General features: G+C 39.9%; 2 protein-coding genes across 2 annotated transcripts in view; one reads left to right on the top strand and one right to left on the bottom strand.

Annotated features, from left to right (window-relative positions):
• The window catches only part of LOC119834373 (dynein heavy chain 2, axonemal), a 48,655-nt gene extending 42,526 nt beyond the window's left edge, over positions 1 to 6,129 (top strand). Inside the window, exons 69-80 of the mRNA XM_038358717.1 lie at positions 209 to 369; positions 680 to 884; positions 1,133 to 1,318; positions 1,762 to 1,946; positions 2,105 to 2,246; positions 2,836 to 2,916; positions 3,204 to 3,371; positions 3,583 to 3,685; positions 4,066 to 4,223; positions 4,879 to 4,994; positions 5,399 to 5,532; positions 5,938 to 6,129. Of these exons, the coding sequence (XP_038214645.1) occupies positions 209 to 369; positions 680 to 884; positions 1,133 to 1,318; positions 1,762 to 1,946; positions 2,105 to 2,246; positions 2,836 to 2,916; positions 3,204 to 3,371; positions 3,583 to 3,685; positions 4,066 to 4,223; positions 4,879 to 4,994; positions 5,399 to 5,532; positions 5,938 to 6,077 (1,779 nt within the window). The 3' untranslated portion in view covers positions 6,078 to 6,129. The remainder of the gene's footprint in view (positions 1 to 208; positions 370 to 679; positions 885 to 1,132; positions 1,319 to 1,761; positions 1,947 to 2,104; positions 2,247 to 2,835; positions 2,917 to 3,203; positions 3,372 to 3,582; positions 3,686 to 4,065; positions 4,224 to 4,878; positions 4,995 to 5,398; positions 5,533 to 5,937) is intronic.
• Positions 6,130 to 7,430: 1,301 nt separating this feature from the next.
• LOC119834375 overlaps positions 7,431 to 15,468 on the bottom strand; it is a 10,342-nt gene continuing 2,304 nt past the window's right edge. The window contains exons 2-7 of the mRNA XM_038358720.1: positions 10,706 to 10,913; positions 10,088 to 10,229; positions 9,674 to 9,788; positions 8,817 to 9,091; positions 8,290 to 8,567; positions 7,431 to 7,727 (exon numbers count right to left, since the gene is read on the bottom strand). Of these exons, the coding sequence (XP_038214648.1) occupies positions 8,309 to 8,567; positions 8,817 to 9,091; positions 9,674 to 9,788; positions 10,088 to 10,229; positions 10,706 to 10,913 (999 nt within the window). The 3' untranslated portion in view covers positions 7,431 to 7,727; positions 8,290 to 8,308. The remainder of the gene's footprint in view (positions 7,728 to 8,289; positions 8,568 to 8,816; positions 9,092 to 9,673; positions 9,789 to 10,087; positions 10,230 to 10,705; positions 10,914 to 15,468) is intronic.

A 15,468-nucleotide genomic window follows, 5' to 3' on the forward strand; every position in this document is an offset into this window, starting at 1 on the left:
GGGGTGCTTGATGCGAGTACCACATACCCCCTCTCAGCAAAGCTGTAGAAGGGGATCCGTGAATACATTTCCCAACGATAAAAAAGGCATTAAAATCCTCTGTGTGACATTTATAGCATCTAATATTGTATTATAAACTTATCTACCGATATTTATAAAACGAGTCTAGGTAAAATCTAAAATTTTTACGCTTTGTTCGCATTTGCAGGCGGCGTGGGAAGAATCCTCGTGGAAGACCTCGCTTCTGTTCGTTCTGTCGCCGGGAGTGGATCCCACGGCGTCCCTCATCCAGTTGGCACAGGACGTCAAAATGTTCGACAAGTTCCAGTCGCTCAGCCTGGGGCAAGGGCAGGCGCCCACGGCTGCGAAGTGAGATGCTTCATATATTTGTTGCATAGCCGTTTGTAGTGTACCTAATATTCAATTTTGATCATGAGTTAATTCTAGTTTTCAGCGCCTAGTCCGAATTATTTGTAACAAAGGCATCAAGATAAAACTAGTTTTAACTAAGCAAAACGTGTGTTAACTGTTACATATACAAAATGGATCAACATATTTTCTCTGTACTGTTTCATATCGTCAAACTCCAGTAGAGATGAGCCATGACCAAGCAAGTTCGCTTCAGCTTCATTAGCTATTAATCGTATCCAGCGTTTATAGAGCGCGTGTTGTCCGGTAGGATGCTGTCGCACGGCATGAAGGAGGGCGGGTGGGTGTTCCTCGCGAACTGCCACCTGGCGTGCGCGTGGCTCGGCTCCATCCGCGGGCTGGACAACCCGCGCATCCACCCGCGCTTCCGCCTGTGGCTGTCCTCCATGCCGGACGACAAGTTCCCGCTCGGCGTGCTCCAGCGCAGCATCAAGATGACCACCGAGCCGCCGCAGGTCAGCCGCCATCTTGCCACTTATACACATCGTGGACGATGGTTTTCACACGATATCCGAGTCCGTCAATTTTATTAACTGTCTGCTTAATTCTTAAGGGAATAGATTTGTATTTTTGAAGAATGTTGTATTCTCACGAATAAAAATATACAGCGCTTTATTGTTTCGATAGCTGAATTATTAATTACCTGCAAAGCGAGATTGATCTTTGGCCAATATTTATATTGTGCTCACGTTTACGAATCCAGGGCTTAAAGGGCAATCTAGTTCGAATATTCTCGAACATAAGCGAAGAGAAGTTCGACGAGGCGACGCCCAAGTACCGGCGGCTGCTGTTCTGCGTGTCGTTCTTCCACTGCACGCTCATAGCGCGCAAGCGGTTCCGCCAGCTCGGCTACAACGCGGTCTATAGCTTTAACGACTCGGATTTTGATGTGAGTGTTGTATGGAGTAGGTGGATTTGTTTCGTTCAGCTTATCTTAATGGTTAGTTGCTTTTTAGTTGCAAAGTAAAAAAATAATAATTTAAGAACAACTGTTTGCAAGTAAGAAAGCTTATGCAAGATTTTGCACCGGTGTCTATAGGCAGGATTGACGCTGCTTTTCAACTAGATTCTTATGTATCACGGTCTTTTACCCCATTGATTTGCTAAATCTACTGTTCAACAAAATGGGGGAGCTGGAGGCCCAAATCCGTTCCCTTACCCTTTTCAGTCTTTCTATTTATTCCTCTCGTCAATCCTTTCCAATTTATAGTCGGCAATCTATTTGTAGAGGCGTAAGGATTGCAATCGATTTGTTATGGCGATGACCAGCGACCCACCAATTGCACTGCCGACGATGACATAAAAAAAGTAAAAAGTAAAATACCCCGGCAGGTGTCGGACAACCTGCTCGCCAACTACCTGGAGGAGTACGAGGAGGTCCCGTGGGACGCGCTGCGCTACCTGTTCGCCATCATCAACTACGGCGGCCACATCACCGACGACTGGGACAAGCGCGTGCTCATCGCCTACATCAACCAGTTCTTCTGCGAGGAGGCACTCGAGACGCCCTTCTACAGGTCGCTTGGTGTTCGATAGCGCTGTTGTTCTTGTTGCTTTCTGTTTTTGATGTTGCTGTTGTTGCTGCAGTTGTCGTTGTTGCTATTACTGTTGTAGAAGAAGGGCGTAATGCCCCTCTCCCAATTGCTGTGTGTCTGTATGCGTGGTGTTGCGGCAGGCTGTCCAGCATCCCCGCGTACCACATCCCGCGCGACGGCAGCCTGGAGTCGTACCGCGACTTCCTGGACCTGCTGCCGCCGCAGGAGCGCGCCGAGTCGGTCGGCCAGCACGCCTCCGCCGACGTCGCCACGCAGGCGCAGGTGCGACGCTTTCAGGGTGCTGTACAGCATCCTACGCTGCGATAAAAACTAAATTTCATGATGCTCGATATTATGTGATTGGGATTCTAAAAATTTACGAGAATATTACGGTAACAGTTTACCAAGCAAAAATAAATTAAAGACACAAAGAAACGCTAGTGTAGTTACTCTAAAAACCTATGACGATTCATTGAGCCACTTTTATAAATAAGGTAAATAATGTAATGATGTAACATTCAAATTTCTGTAAGGCGTTTGATTTTTTGGACCATGAATGTTTATTAGAAAAATATTGGAAATGGGTATCCACATATCGCTATATCGTTGGTACGCGTCATATATCCAAAATCGCATTCAACTTATAAATTCCCTAGTTTTTTAATTCTAGAAATATCACGATTGCAGTAGGAGTTCCCCAGGGATCCGGTTAACAAACTTAAATGCAATTTAGAATTATAATAACTTCAAATTATACAAATAGATTCAATGCGAGACGGATGGAAAGCTATGTACAGATAGAAACTCAGTTTTAAGAGATACTTGGAACAAATAATGGATCTGCTTACTTTAACACAATTTCTTTTCATAGGATGCACTCATCATGTGTTCTACTTTGTTCGCCCTCGCCTCGACTGGTGGCGGCGGAGGAGGGGGAGGGGAGGATCAAAAGGTAACCTTTTGAATCTATTAGGATGTTAGTAGCTGCTCTTACTATAATGGTAAATTATTATACAATTGTAGATTGGTTCTGCATCTATATTTGCCACTGGATATAGAACTTCGATAATGTAAAATGTATAGTTGTCAATATTGATATCCGAATTACCAAGTTATGGTAATTTTTTCCACGTTTCAGTAACTAATTTATGATTTTATAGAAATCCAAATTTAACTGCATAATATATTTGTAATACGCTTTCCGTGTTTGTGTTTTTCCAAAAAAAGATTCCATTCCAGGTGGACGAGCTAGCAGCCGAGATGCTAGCGAAACTGCCGTCCAAAATCGACGTGGAGACCACGGAGCGCATGATGGGCCCCGAGATCGTGATGCCCATGTGCGTGTCGCTGCTGCAGGAGATCGGCTACTACAATGTGCTCATATCCGGTATCACGGCTGGCTTGAAGGTGCGTGATGGTTGCAGCTCTTTTTGTTGTAGCCAGAATAGATAGAGTATGTATGTATGTATAGTGTAAAGGGAACTCTAGGCTTGATTATTAAGGTTCACAAAAATGGGTACCTTTTATTTCACCAATAATGGGGATATGTGTAAAAAGTACTATAAAGTCAATTTCAAAGCCAGATAAAAAATAATATCAATAGTCTTTATTTGGGCAGGAATTACGTCGTGCTATCGAAGGGTTGGTGGTGATGTCCGATATGCTCGAGATCATGTACACCTGTATATTCGAAGGAAGAGTGCCAACTTTCTGGCAGAAAGGTTACTGAGTAGCTTTGGGCTTAATTTGTTATGTTTTGTTCCGTTTTATTGAAGTGAAAGCTGTTTGTTGTTAAATGAGGTAAAGCTGTTAACTGCTAACCTTGACCATTAGGTTTAGATGTTTTCATTTTTGTTGTTAGTCATTCGTGCGACCGATTATTTTATTGTCCACCTCTATGTCTATTTGTTATGGTTATTTTTTCCAACGCAAAACTGTTTGTAGAAAATTCATAGGATTATTAGGATGATTTAACACGTTTGATACTTTGCCAGTTAATATAAGATAGGTATAGGGTTACAGTTAAAATCGGGTAGTCGTTGATGATTTTTCGTGGTATCCCTATCTGTCTGTTTGTACCGCCCCCGTGTGCGTGTGGCAGCGAGGCCGTCAATGAAGCCGCTGGGCTCGTGGTGCCGCGAGCTGTACCTGCGCGGCGCGCACCTGGGCGCCTGGGCCAACGCGCCGCGCGCCCCCCCCACGCTGTGCTGGCTGCCCGCGCTCGTGGCGCCCACCGGCTTCCTCACCGCCGTCATGCAGGTGAGCGGCGCCCCGGCGCCCCCACGCTGTGCTGGCTGCCCGCGCTCGTGGCGCCCACCGGCTTCCTCACCGCCGTCATGCAGGTGAGCGGCGCCCCGGCGCCCCGGCGCCCCCACGCTGTGCTGGCTGCCCGCGCTCGTGGCGCCCACCGGCTTCCTCACCGCCGTCATGCAGGTGAGCGGCGCCCCGGCGCCCCGGCGCCCCCACGCTGTGCTGGCTGCCCGCGCTCGTGGCGCCCACCGGCTTCCTCACCGCCGTCATGCAGGTGAGCGGCGCCCCGGCGCCCCGGCGCCCCCACGCTGTGCTGGCTGCCCGCGCTCGTGGCGCCCACCGGCTTAAAATAAAACTCATCAAATCAAACCGTCGTAAAAAAAACAATCAAGATCAAGCTGTTGGGTTCAATAAAAAGCTTCCGACATATTATCAGAAATTATAAAATCAGAAATTAAACTTCTGGCAGGTGAAATCTGTTAAATGCCGCTAAAAATATCACAATTAACCAAGATACTTTTTATACAAACTTTATTTTATACAAAGTACTTTTATGTTTACTTACAATCAATCAATCAATCAATCAATCATTCAATCATTCAAACATGTGTCCAATAACATGTCCAAATGATAATAATATACAATATAACGTGACGTGCGGCAGACGACGGCGCGCGGCGAGGGCTGGCCCATCGACACGCTGTGCTGGGAGTTCACCGTCATGCCGCTGGAGGAGACCGCCTTCGTGCGCCCCCCAAGGGACGGGGGGGTTTACATACGGTGGACATTTGCTTTCTATATTATAATATAACTACCTACATATTTTAAGTGCTGGTTTTGAGTGTCTTGGGTCCCAATACATGTAAATTTTTGGAAAATATTACTGAATGGCCTATATTCTTATCATATCCGTTGGCACATAAAATTGAAAGATTAGAAAGAATTCGATTGCTGAGGTGGGATGACGAGTGGCCGAGAGGCTAGGCGTTGCCACGGTATGGCAGAAAAACCTCGGGCTCGAATCCCGTATCGTGATATGATATCAAAATATTTTTTATATTCTTTCAAAATTTCTCACCTCGGCTACTATTTAACTACTATCTCCCCTCTACTACCCTCATCTAGAAAACACTATGCTTGATCTAAACTTTTTTACACAGAGTTAAAAATCCAAATTTTTCCAGGGGTTTATACCTGGAGGGCGCGAGCTGGAACAAGAAGGAGGGCTACCTGCAGGAGCCGCTGCCGATGCAGCTCGTGTTCCCCGTCTCGCCGATACACTTCAAGCCGGTGCGCAGCTCGGGCCGACGCCTCAAGAGTTAGTGGCCTTTTGCTTGACCCTCTCTTATATATATTAACTAGCTGCGCCCCGCGGTTTCAACCGCGTAAGTCTGTATCCCTTGGGAATAGCGGGATAAAAAGTTGCCCATGTGTTCCAGTTGTCTAACTATCTACTTACCAAATTTCATTGCAATCGGTTCAGTAGTTTTTGCGAGAAAGAGCAACAAACACACGCATCCTTACAAACTTTCGCATTTATAATATTAGTAGGATAGGCCCCAAATTATACTATCATTTGTCTCGGATCATGTATCTATGAGACAATTGTATTGGACAATGTGATATAGAAATATGATTTATTAATTTTTTCCTAAATTTCCCCTTAGATTTCTCGAAAACACTATATGCAAGATTTAGTATTTACCACATAATGTCGTTTCAGATCGCTACGTGTGTCCAACGTACTATTATCCGAAGCGAATGGGCGCGTTTGTTGTGGCCGTAGACCTGCTTTCCGGAAAGGAATCGCCGGACTTTTGGGTGAAGCGTGGCACTGCCCTACTGTGCACTTTGGCCACTTAGTGTTTTAGTGTTATTGGCAGTACTAGTTCATTAACGATTAAAGAGTGTTTTAATAAACCGTTTGTTTAATTTGCCGATTTTCATTTTCGAACTTGATAGGTAATATAAAAGATCCATACGATATACGATAGGTATGGATCTTTTATATTACATCTTTTAAAGATTAACATCTTCCATACACAAGTTTTTATGTCTTAAATTAACCAAGGGAATAAGGGGTGGAAAAGTAAAGGCGATAGAAATATTATTTTTTTAATATTATGTATATATTGTATATTTACATCTTAAACAAGTCTTAGAAAAGATTATTATATTAAACATCGCTTTACATTACGTATCTACTAATATTATGCAAGTACAGCACTAAGTACAAATATCTAAAGACAAGTCTTACTACGAAACAGCTTTTAAAACTTGTTCAAACCGATTCAATTCTTTATTTGGGCAATTTAAAGCTAAAAGATTCAGTTCAGGGGAGATGTGTATAAAAGAGGTTGATCCGTTTGGTAGTAAGACTGTACTTAACTATTTGTTTAATAAACATTTGTTCTTTATTGCTTATTAAAAACATATTTCATGGAGTCCTTCATGAAATATGTTTTTAATAAGCAATAACAAATTGTAATAGGCACAATGCGAAATGCCTCCCTCCTTCGCTTATTTCGTATGCGATAGCGAAGCGAAGGCGTAATGTCTTCTTTAAAGAAATATCATTACATGATGTCAATAAAAACGGTCAAATGAAGTATCTGTATTAGCATCACGGTCTCGCTTCGATTCGCTTTCGAAATTAAAACGGTTATTTGTAGCTTTTTGTAAAAAAAATAATTTAAGCTCTTAGTTTTTTTTTTATTTTGCTAATATTATTGCATGAGTTTATTATCGAAATGACGCCACACTCTTAAGTGTATGACCAATGCTGTATATGTTATCAGTCATTCGTTTTCAAAATGAACGAGTTAAAATGTATTGTGCATGCATTAAAATAATTTTTTTCTGGAATTTATGGCACATAAATTGACACTCATGTTGTTATTCAATAAACTTGAAACACTTCTGTGTAATAAGTTCCACGGTATGTTATATCTCTAGGCACGCTACTGGTTTCTCTCACAGATTCACAAGAAAAAAACCTTTGCTTTAAGAATCCTTGCAATCACAAATTTAAATTTAAATTCTAAGGTTACTTATGATTTATGGTCTTAGAAAACAAGCCACATAAAAAAAGGTGTTAAGTTTATGAAATTGCGACTTTCTAGAGGGTAATCTCTGTATCTACTGAACGGATATTGAAAATTCATTTATAAATAGCAAGGCGTTATCTGCGAGTGTCATTGGCTATAATGTATTTTGTTTTGATCCGAGGTCAACCCGGCGGAATCGGCAAAGGGCTAGTCATGTCACAGTATTGTCAGGTATTTTCCTACTTCTATATGTGTAAATTGGCAATAATAATGATGTTACAATGGCTCCATTATTAGATGAATGTTGATAGTAGTAATAACAATATTATCTTTAAGTTTACTGCTTTTTTTGTTTTCGATAATTAGATTTTAAATTGAATTTATTTCCATTGAAGTGAAGACTATGTGCAGCCCTTCATCTCACTCGCGAAGTCAAAACGTCCGGATGATTTATCATCATCAGCAACTATAAGAGAGGAATATATTATAATATTGGTATAGAGCACATTAATTATTAAAGTTGTAGTATTACAATTAGTAAAATTATAATATGGCGATAGATTGTTAATCGACATCATTTCTTCCAATTAAACGGCGTGGATTTAGTGACACTGCAACATTACGATGACACTGCAGTGACATGTCACTGACCTTTGGTGCTACTTGTTACACTACACTGAGATGCTTTGCCACTTGTTCCAATACACGGACCTGCTGCGCCACTTGATAAGTACACAGACCCGTCCAGCCGCTTGCTGCACGCACTGATCCGCCCGTCGCTCTATACACACACTGACTGCTGCGCCGCATGCACATTCTCACACACACAGAAATGGGCCACATGCAATGTACACCATCAGACACAAAGATCTGCCCCGCCGCTCTCTACACACACTGACCTGCTGCGCCGCATGCTACTGCACACTGTACACACACAGACGTGTTGCGCCATACGGTGCAGCACACTCTCTCACACACACACACACACACAGACGTGGTGCGCACACCGCAGCACCCTGCACACTGACCTGCGCGGCGGTCAGGCGGTCAGGCGCGGCGCGGGCGGTAGCGGCGGCGGTAGCGGCGCAGCGGGCAGCGGCCGGCGTGCCGCTCGTAGGCGCCGTGCTCGCACGCGGGCGGCGCGCACTCGCCGCGCGCGATGCACAGCCGGTCGCGCAGCCCGAAGTGCTCGCGCCCGCGGCCCAGCGACAGGCAGTCGCGCCGCTTGCTCGCCTCGGCCCAGTCGCACGCGCACGTGCACGCGCCGTTGCTGATCCGGCTGCGGAAGAAGCCCGGGCACGCGCACCTGCCGTGACACAATATGATCAGATTAAAATATCGTTTATAATGTAGCAAGAAAAAACTCAGTGATATGCATCTAGATGGATATACGAGAGTGACATAATGAGAAACAAAACATGATATTTTGTTGTTGTTTTTAATGGATGAGATTATCTAACCAGATTCGAATGTAGAAATAAGTCTAACAAATAAAGAGTCAGGGAAACCCTGAGACAAATATGCGCTGATGATGATGAATATCGGCTATATCTACCTCTTCAACAATGGTGGAGACGTCTGGTCCTCCTCTCTCGAAGGTTCTTCAGTGGGCGGTCGCCAGTCGTTCTGCCGTTCTCTGAAGTCACGTGTCCGTTCCGTCCGATCGATCCGATCCTTGCGATCCGGTCGCTCCGGCCGATCAATTCTATCGATCCGATCGAGGCGTGTCCGGGCTGTGCTTTGTAAGGTATCCTTGGATACGCAGGCGCATCTCGTGTGGTTGAAGAACAGCATCCGAGCTGCTGTCAAGTTCCCGTCCGCTTTGTTAAGCTGAAAATTGTAAGGAACTATTGTTAGGAAAAATTTTGTTAACAGCCCCAGTGGCCCCATATGGGAGAAAAAATAAAACACTCCATATTCCTTCCCTCGAAAAACAAGAAATCAAATGTCAACGTCAATCTTTATTTTATATTTTTAAGAGCTTTGAATTTGAACGAAAACCAATTCTTATGAGAATATTGGGCTAAAAAGTTGTATATGTACTTAGTTGTTTTTATACGAGTGCAGTCGAAATATGAGGCGTAATAAAATGTAGGTACCACTCCGGTGGTTTGAGAATAATTTTAGAACTGCATAAAACTCCCCTTCCTTGGTGCACGACCTTCAATTGAATTTATGACAGTGGTAAATAGTAAAGACATTTTATGATGATCTTAAAGTGCTTCAAGCAAAGACGTGAAGTCTAATTGAAGAAATGAATGTGTTTGAGTAGAATAAAATTCACAACCACATCAATTATCTGATTCTAAACAAATATCTAATAATGATACTGATGACGATATCTGGACCTTTTATTTAAGGAAATATTCTCAAGTTACTCTAAAAATATAAATAAAAAGTCCGAATACTTACGAAGAAAGGAATGGCGACGTATTTTCCATCAACGGGCGCGCAAACTTCTGCCTCGTTGTAGCAGCAGCCGGAGTCTGGGGCACAGCGGTGGAGTTGTACGCAAGGGGGCGTGTAACTGGAAATTTATAAGAAATATTTTGCAAAAAAATCTGGCACCAAACTAGGATATAAACTTGGGGAAAATTTTAAGGATATCTGTTGGGGAGATATGGGGCAATTAGTTAAGGCAGGATAAATTTTCCTCAATCAACTTGTTATTTATGCGGAGACTATTTTAAAAAATAGGATTAATTAATGAGTAGATAGCTGAAACGCCATACTTAATAAATCTGATATCTGGAGTATCTCTGAGATAAGCGGTGGTAAAGCATAGCAACAGGTGATCAGCTCCATTACCGACGAAAAAATACTTACACTGTATCAGCAGCTGGCGCGAGTTTCCTCACAGTGAGCCAGCGCGGCTGCGGCGTGAGGCACTTGTAGGCGCGAACCACGGATGCCATGTTCGTTAGCACTCCCTTGCGGATTGCTACCCGCTCTTCTGCGGTCGCCTGGGCTGGAGGTACAATGTGGGTCTTTTGAAGTTCGGCTTATAACAATGACCAGTAGTCATTACTGGTAGGAGTTGTTTTGTTAAATGAAATGTAATCGTAAACTTCAAATAATGCAAAATTCTTCTATTTGTTTGAAAGTGTTGAGAAATACAAAAACTATTGAGTCATATTATCAATTGAAACTGTACTGTATAAGAAATTCGATGACTGTAGTGAGTTTTGAGGGACGCTTCTTGATAAATATATATCGCATCTAGCAGTTATTTCGTACACTCTTTCAAAGTTATAGAAATATTAGTCCTTTCCTTTATATCTAAAATCCATTCATCCATTCCAGGCAAAGCATTTGCAGAGACGCAAGGCACTCTGTACACTCTGTACAAGCCTTATGCCTCTGGAAATGTTCATGGGCTGTAGTAGCGCTTACCATCGGGCGACCCACCAGCTCCTTTGCCGATTATAACATAAAAAAACTTACAATCATCCAATATCCTCGGCCGTTCATTGGTAGCAGCGATAGGATCAACAGCGGATACGATGGTATGTCTGTAACCGTCGAGTCGCGTGAACGCTGACGGCGTGACTCCAAGCATGGGTCTCGCTGTGGAGCTGATATCGTCCTCTATGGGATCCCATTCTTCACCAACGTCATTCGCGTAATCAAGATCACCAAGTTCTGGATCGTCCTGAAATGATGAATTTTAACTCATGTAACGTCCTGAAATGGTCACTTCCACTTGTAATTGCTAAAGTAAGGGTAATTGGAAAGGTACTAGGGTAGGAAGACATAAAGTTAAGAGAATATTTTATTTATTTATTAATTTTATTAATCAGGATACGGACTTACGTGAGTGAAACCGCGGGGCGCAGCTAGTGAATAATAAATAAATCAAAATCGTGCTCGGCTTAAAGGTGAAAAATAGACAGAATTATTATAATAATCGGTTCAGTAGTTTTTGCGTGAAAGAGCAACAAACACTCACACATCCTTACAAACTTTCGCATTTATAATATTCGTAGGATTAATAAAGATGTATGAACGAATTCGAGCGTGTTAAAACAACTCTGGTTAACATATCCGCTGATCGCCATCGCTATATGTTTTTACACGAACGAATATAATTAGCCCTCAATAAATTATACATATATGACTCACTCCAATGCATACAGGAATAGATTGGTGCCTGCTTCTTTTCAAACTTAAATCCGATTTGAGCTTCAATGAGTAATACGTAAATCCATTCTTACCCTATCTAATATTATTTAGGCGAAACTACGTCTCACTGCTGGAGCGATATGGATGTAATTGAGTATTAATATTAAGATTACAAATTGTTTTATGTTTTTCTCTATTATTATACATGATTTATGCTTTTTTGTTGATGTATTAATTTATTTTTGTATGTATAATTAATAATGATTAAATTATGTTTGTACATTGGTAATACGTTGAGTTTAATTACTATCAAATGTTTCATGAAGAATTGTAGAGATAAAAAATCATATTATCATGTATTTCAAGCAACTGAGGGCCCATAAAAAACGTTATAATTTATTACATTTTAAATATCGTATGAGGCTTTGATTATAGTCTACTGAACGGATTTGAGTGAAAGTTTGGTATATACATAGTTTTATCCCGGAAATCTTACGGGAACGAGAACAATGTTAAAACTTAAACTATTTACTTTTTCCTTTTTTTACGCAGGCAAAACCGCGTGCGGAAAGCTAGTGCTTAATTTAAGTTATCTAATATTTACAGTTAATTTGAGTAAAACGCGCGTAAGTCTGTATCCCGTAAGAATATTGGGATAAAAAGTTGCCTATGTGTTATTCCAGTTCTCCAGCTATCTACATACAAAATGTTATTGCAATCAGCACAGTAGTTTTGCGTGAAAGAGTAACAAACATACACATACACATCCACACTCAGAATCTTTCGCATTTATAATATTAGTACGATTTTATTAAGAATGGTAAAACGGTAAAATTGAAACAAAATCCCCGCCTGCTTTAAAGGGATTATTTTATACGAACGCAATCATCCTCTGTAGTCAATGAAAACACAAGCATTTCAAGATGAACGATAAAGCAGTAATAAAAAAGATGAAAGCTATTCTGCCAGAGTTACTGCTGTTAAGTTTACGACTATTATATTAGCGGAATGTTATGTATGGTGCATTTACAATATCGTGTTCACTTCTGACTCGACGATATATTCGATGAAACATTCGTATGTTATGATCACAACGCGAACCTCTGTTCATGCATTCGTGTTGTCAATTACGTCTGAAAAGCTAGCATGAAGACGCGAACCTCAAGAATCGCGAGTGCACTCGAGTGTACTGTTTACATGCGTTCGCTATCCGGCCGAATCAAATGCTGATTCTCCATATACAACCTGTTCAGCCTTTAACAAGTATCAGTTGGGATATTCGATGCGTTACAAACCTTTAAATACAGTTAAAAAACACGCTTTCATTATAAACTCATCAATCAAATAATTCTCACATATTAAGTAAATTGTTTTTTTACTGACGATCCTGCTAAATAAAATAATAATAAAATAAGCTAATGAAATGATTTTGTCACCAATCCTTGACAAATGTTCAATGTATGAATTAAATCTGTGCTATTGCTCACTTGGGTTCAAAATCGTGTCTTAAGAAGTCGATTATATTCAAAAAGAGTGTGAGATTTAATTTTTGCTTTGTTTATCTTGACCGTAAGAGATCAAGCTCAATTTTATTTATTACTACACCAAGTAAACGATAAATCATTAATTCAGTACAAATTTATATAAGAGAGAAAATCAAAAGATCAAATGATTGACTTTTAAAAGATTTAAGGGATTCGCACAGTACAAGAGCTATTTCAATAATTCTTGACGAAAATTAAGGCCCAGTGTTTTAATATAACAATTAATGTTTTAATACTAATATTTCTCTCTTATTCATATATATATTTACGACTTTTATAAGTCATTAGTCAAATATTTGATGGCTTATTCAATAGCCATAAGCATTGCTACAATAAATGTCAATCAATGCATCGTTAAACTCTCAAATCTTCTGTAAATTACCGTATATAGCGTTCTACGTAGGTAACGATCATTATACAATAACTATAAAACATAAATCTATGAATGTGTTTAAGCGACACTGCCATATTTCAAAACGTATTTCTCAATTCATCTAACAATTTTGTCTTTGTTATTGTACTGTTTGACCTCATATGTGCAATAAAATAAACAGATTTCATTTACCTACGCGCTACCTACGTCAATATGATAGTGCAAAGAAACCGTTAGGCAATTTGAAATTACGAAAAATTTTACGCTGCACTTTTATAGAGGCAAATAGCAAATGTGTTATGTATGTGAAATGTCAAGTGTTTCATATATCTTACGTTTTTTTAACTATGTTATTAAATTAATCCGAAATATTTCGGTTGGAAGTTCGATTGGCCTGGAAGATACCCCTAGCTAGCCATATCTTCCAGGCAAGTATAGGCCGCCAGTTGTACACAAGTACGTGTAAAGAAAAGAAAAAAAGAAGAAAAGAAAAAAGAGAAGTTAAGTGTCAACTTTTTTTTGTGTCACCTCACTCTGTGTATAATAAATTATTAATAATAAAAAATGTGTCATTAAACGTTCCCATATTCTTTAAATGCAAAAATAAAACTGGTAAATGCTTACACTATGTAAGCTTATATAAGCACTATGTATGCTTGTGAGCTGTTTTAACAATTGAATGTTCTATTTTTATATCAAGGAAAATGACATGAAATTGGGTATGTTATACTGGCTCCATAATATAATACCTATCACATTACTAATTAAAACCACTAGTTATTTAAGCGTGAAAAAGTATATCCAAATATTTAAATTAAAATCGCATTGTTTTCTTTCAATTAAACTTCATATTTTATAGAAGGTGAATAAGCCAAAAAAATGCAATGACATGTAATCTTAATTGGTTTAAGGAAAACCCCGGTATAATTTAATAGTAATATATGAACAAAAATATAAATAAAGATGATATTTATTTATTTATTTTATTTTAATTATAAGTTTTAAAACATACAAAAGTTTTTAAAATAATATGACACATTCTTGATATTATGGAAACAAACCTCTGTGACTGTATTTTTTAAAGGAACGTTATGTCAATATCATAATCTTATATGGATATCAAATGACTTGGGAAATTATAGTAAATCATAATTTTATATGGATATCAAATGACTTGGGAAATTATAGTATATACTAATAAAAAATATAAAATAGTTGAAGACAGATCAACGGAAAACTACACACGATTTCATAAATATCGGTCGTCTTTTACGAAGACTGGCTACAATAATTTTAATGCGATTCCATCCATTTATATCATACTAGCGTTCAGCCAGTCTTCGTAAAAGACGACCGATATTTATGAAATCGTGTGTAGTTTTCCGTTGATCTGTCTTCAACTATTTTATATTTTTATTAGTATATACTATAATTTCCCAAGTCATTTGATATCCATATAAAATTATGATTTACTATAATTTCCCAAGTCATTTGATATCCATATAAGATTATGCTAAACGCTGTTCTGCCTTACTCTTATCGTTTAGTGGTATGAAAAATAGATGTTAGCCGATTCTCAGAACTACCCAATATGCTTACCAAATTTCAGAGGAATCGGTCAAGCCGTTTGGGAGGAGTATAGAGACTAACATTGTGACACGAGAATTTTATATATAAGATATAATGTATGTCAAAGAACACCATGAGCCGGATCCGGGTCGACCAGCTAAGACTACTAATATTATAGTAAGTTTGTTAGTATGGATGCATGTATGGATGTTTATTACTCTTTCAGATTATCGTATCTTTACGATATTTGGTACATAGATAGATTATAGTCTGGATTAGCACATACTTTTGAGTGACACCGCGGGTAACAGCTTGTTTTACTAGCTCCACTCTCTCGTTCTGTTCGCGAAGTCATTGATTAAAAGAATATAAATGTAGTTTCACCCAGCTATAGGGGTGTAATGGCTGTCTATCATGGGGTGTAATGGCTGTCTATCATCTCTCAGCCAAAGCCAACCTCACCTGCTCGCGGTGCACCCTGCTGATTGACAAACGAGGCTCTGGTGCTTTTATCTTACAGTGGTAGAGCTACTGCTACATACTTTTTTATTTTTGTGTGTAGTACGATTGGGCCGTAGCTTGTCCGGGGAAGTACCACT

This window comes from Zerene cesonia, chromosome 19 (genome assembly GCF_012273895.1).
Source record: "Zerene cesonia ecotype Mississippi chromosome 19, Zerene_cesonia_1.1, whole genome shotgun sequence".
NCBI classification, from domain to species: Eukaryota; Metazoa; Arthropoda; class Insecta; order Lepidoptera; family Pieridae; genus Zerene; species Zerene cesonia.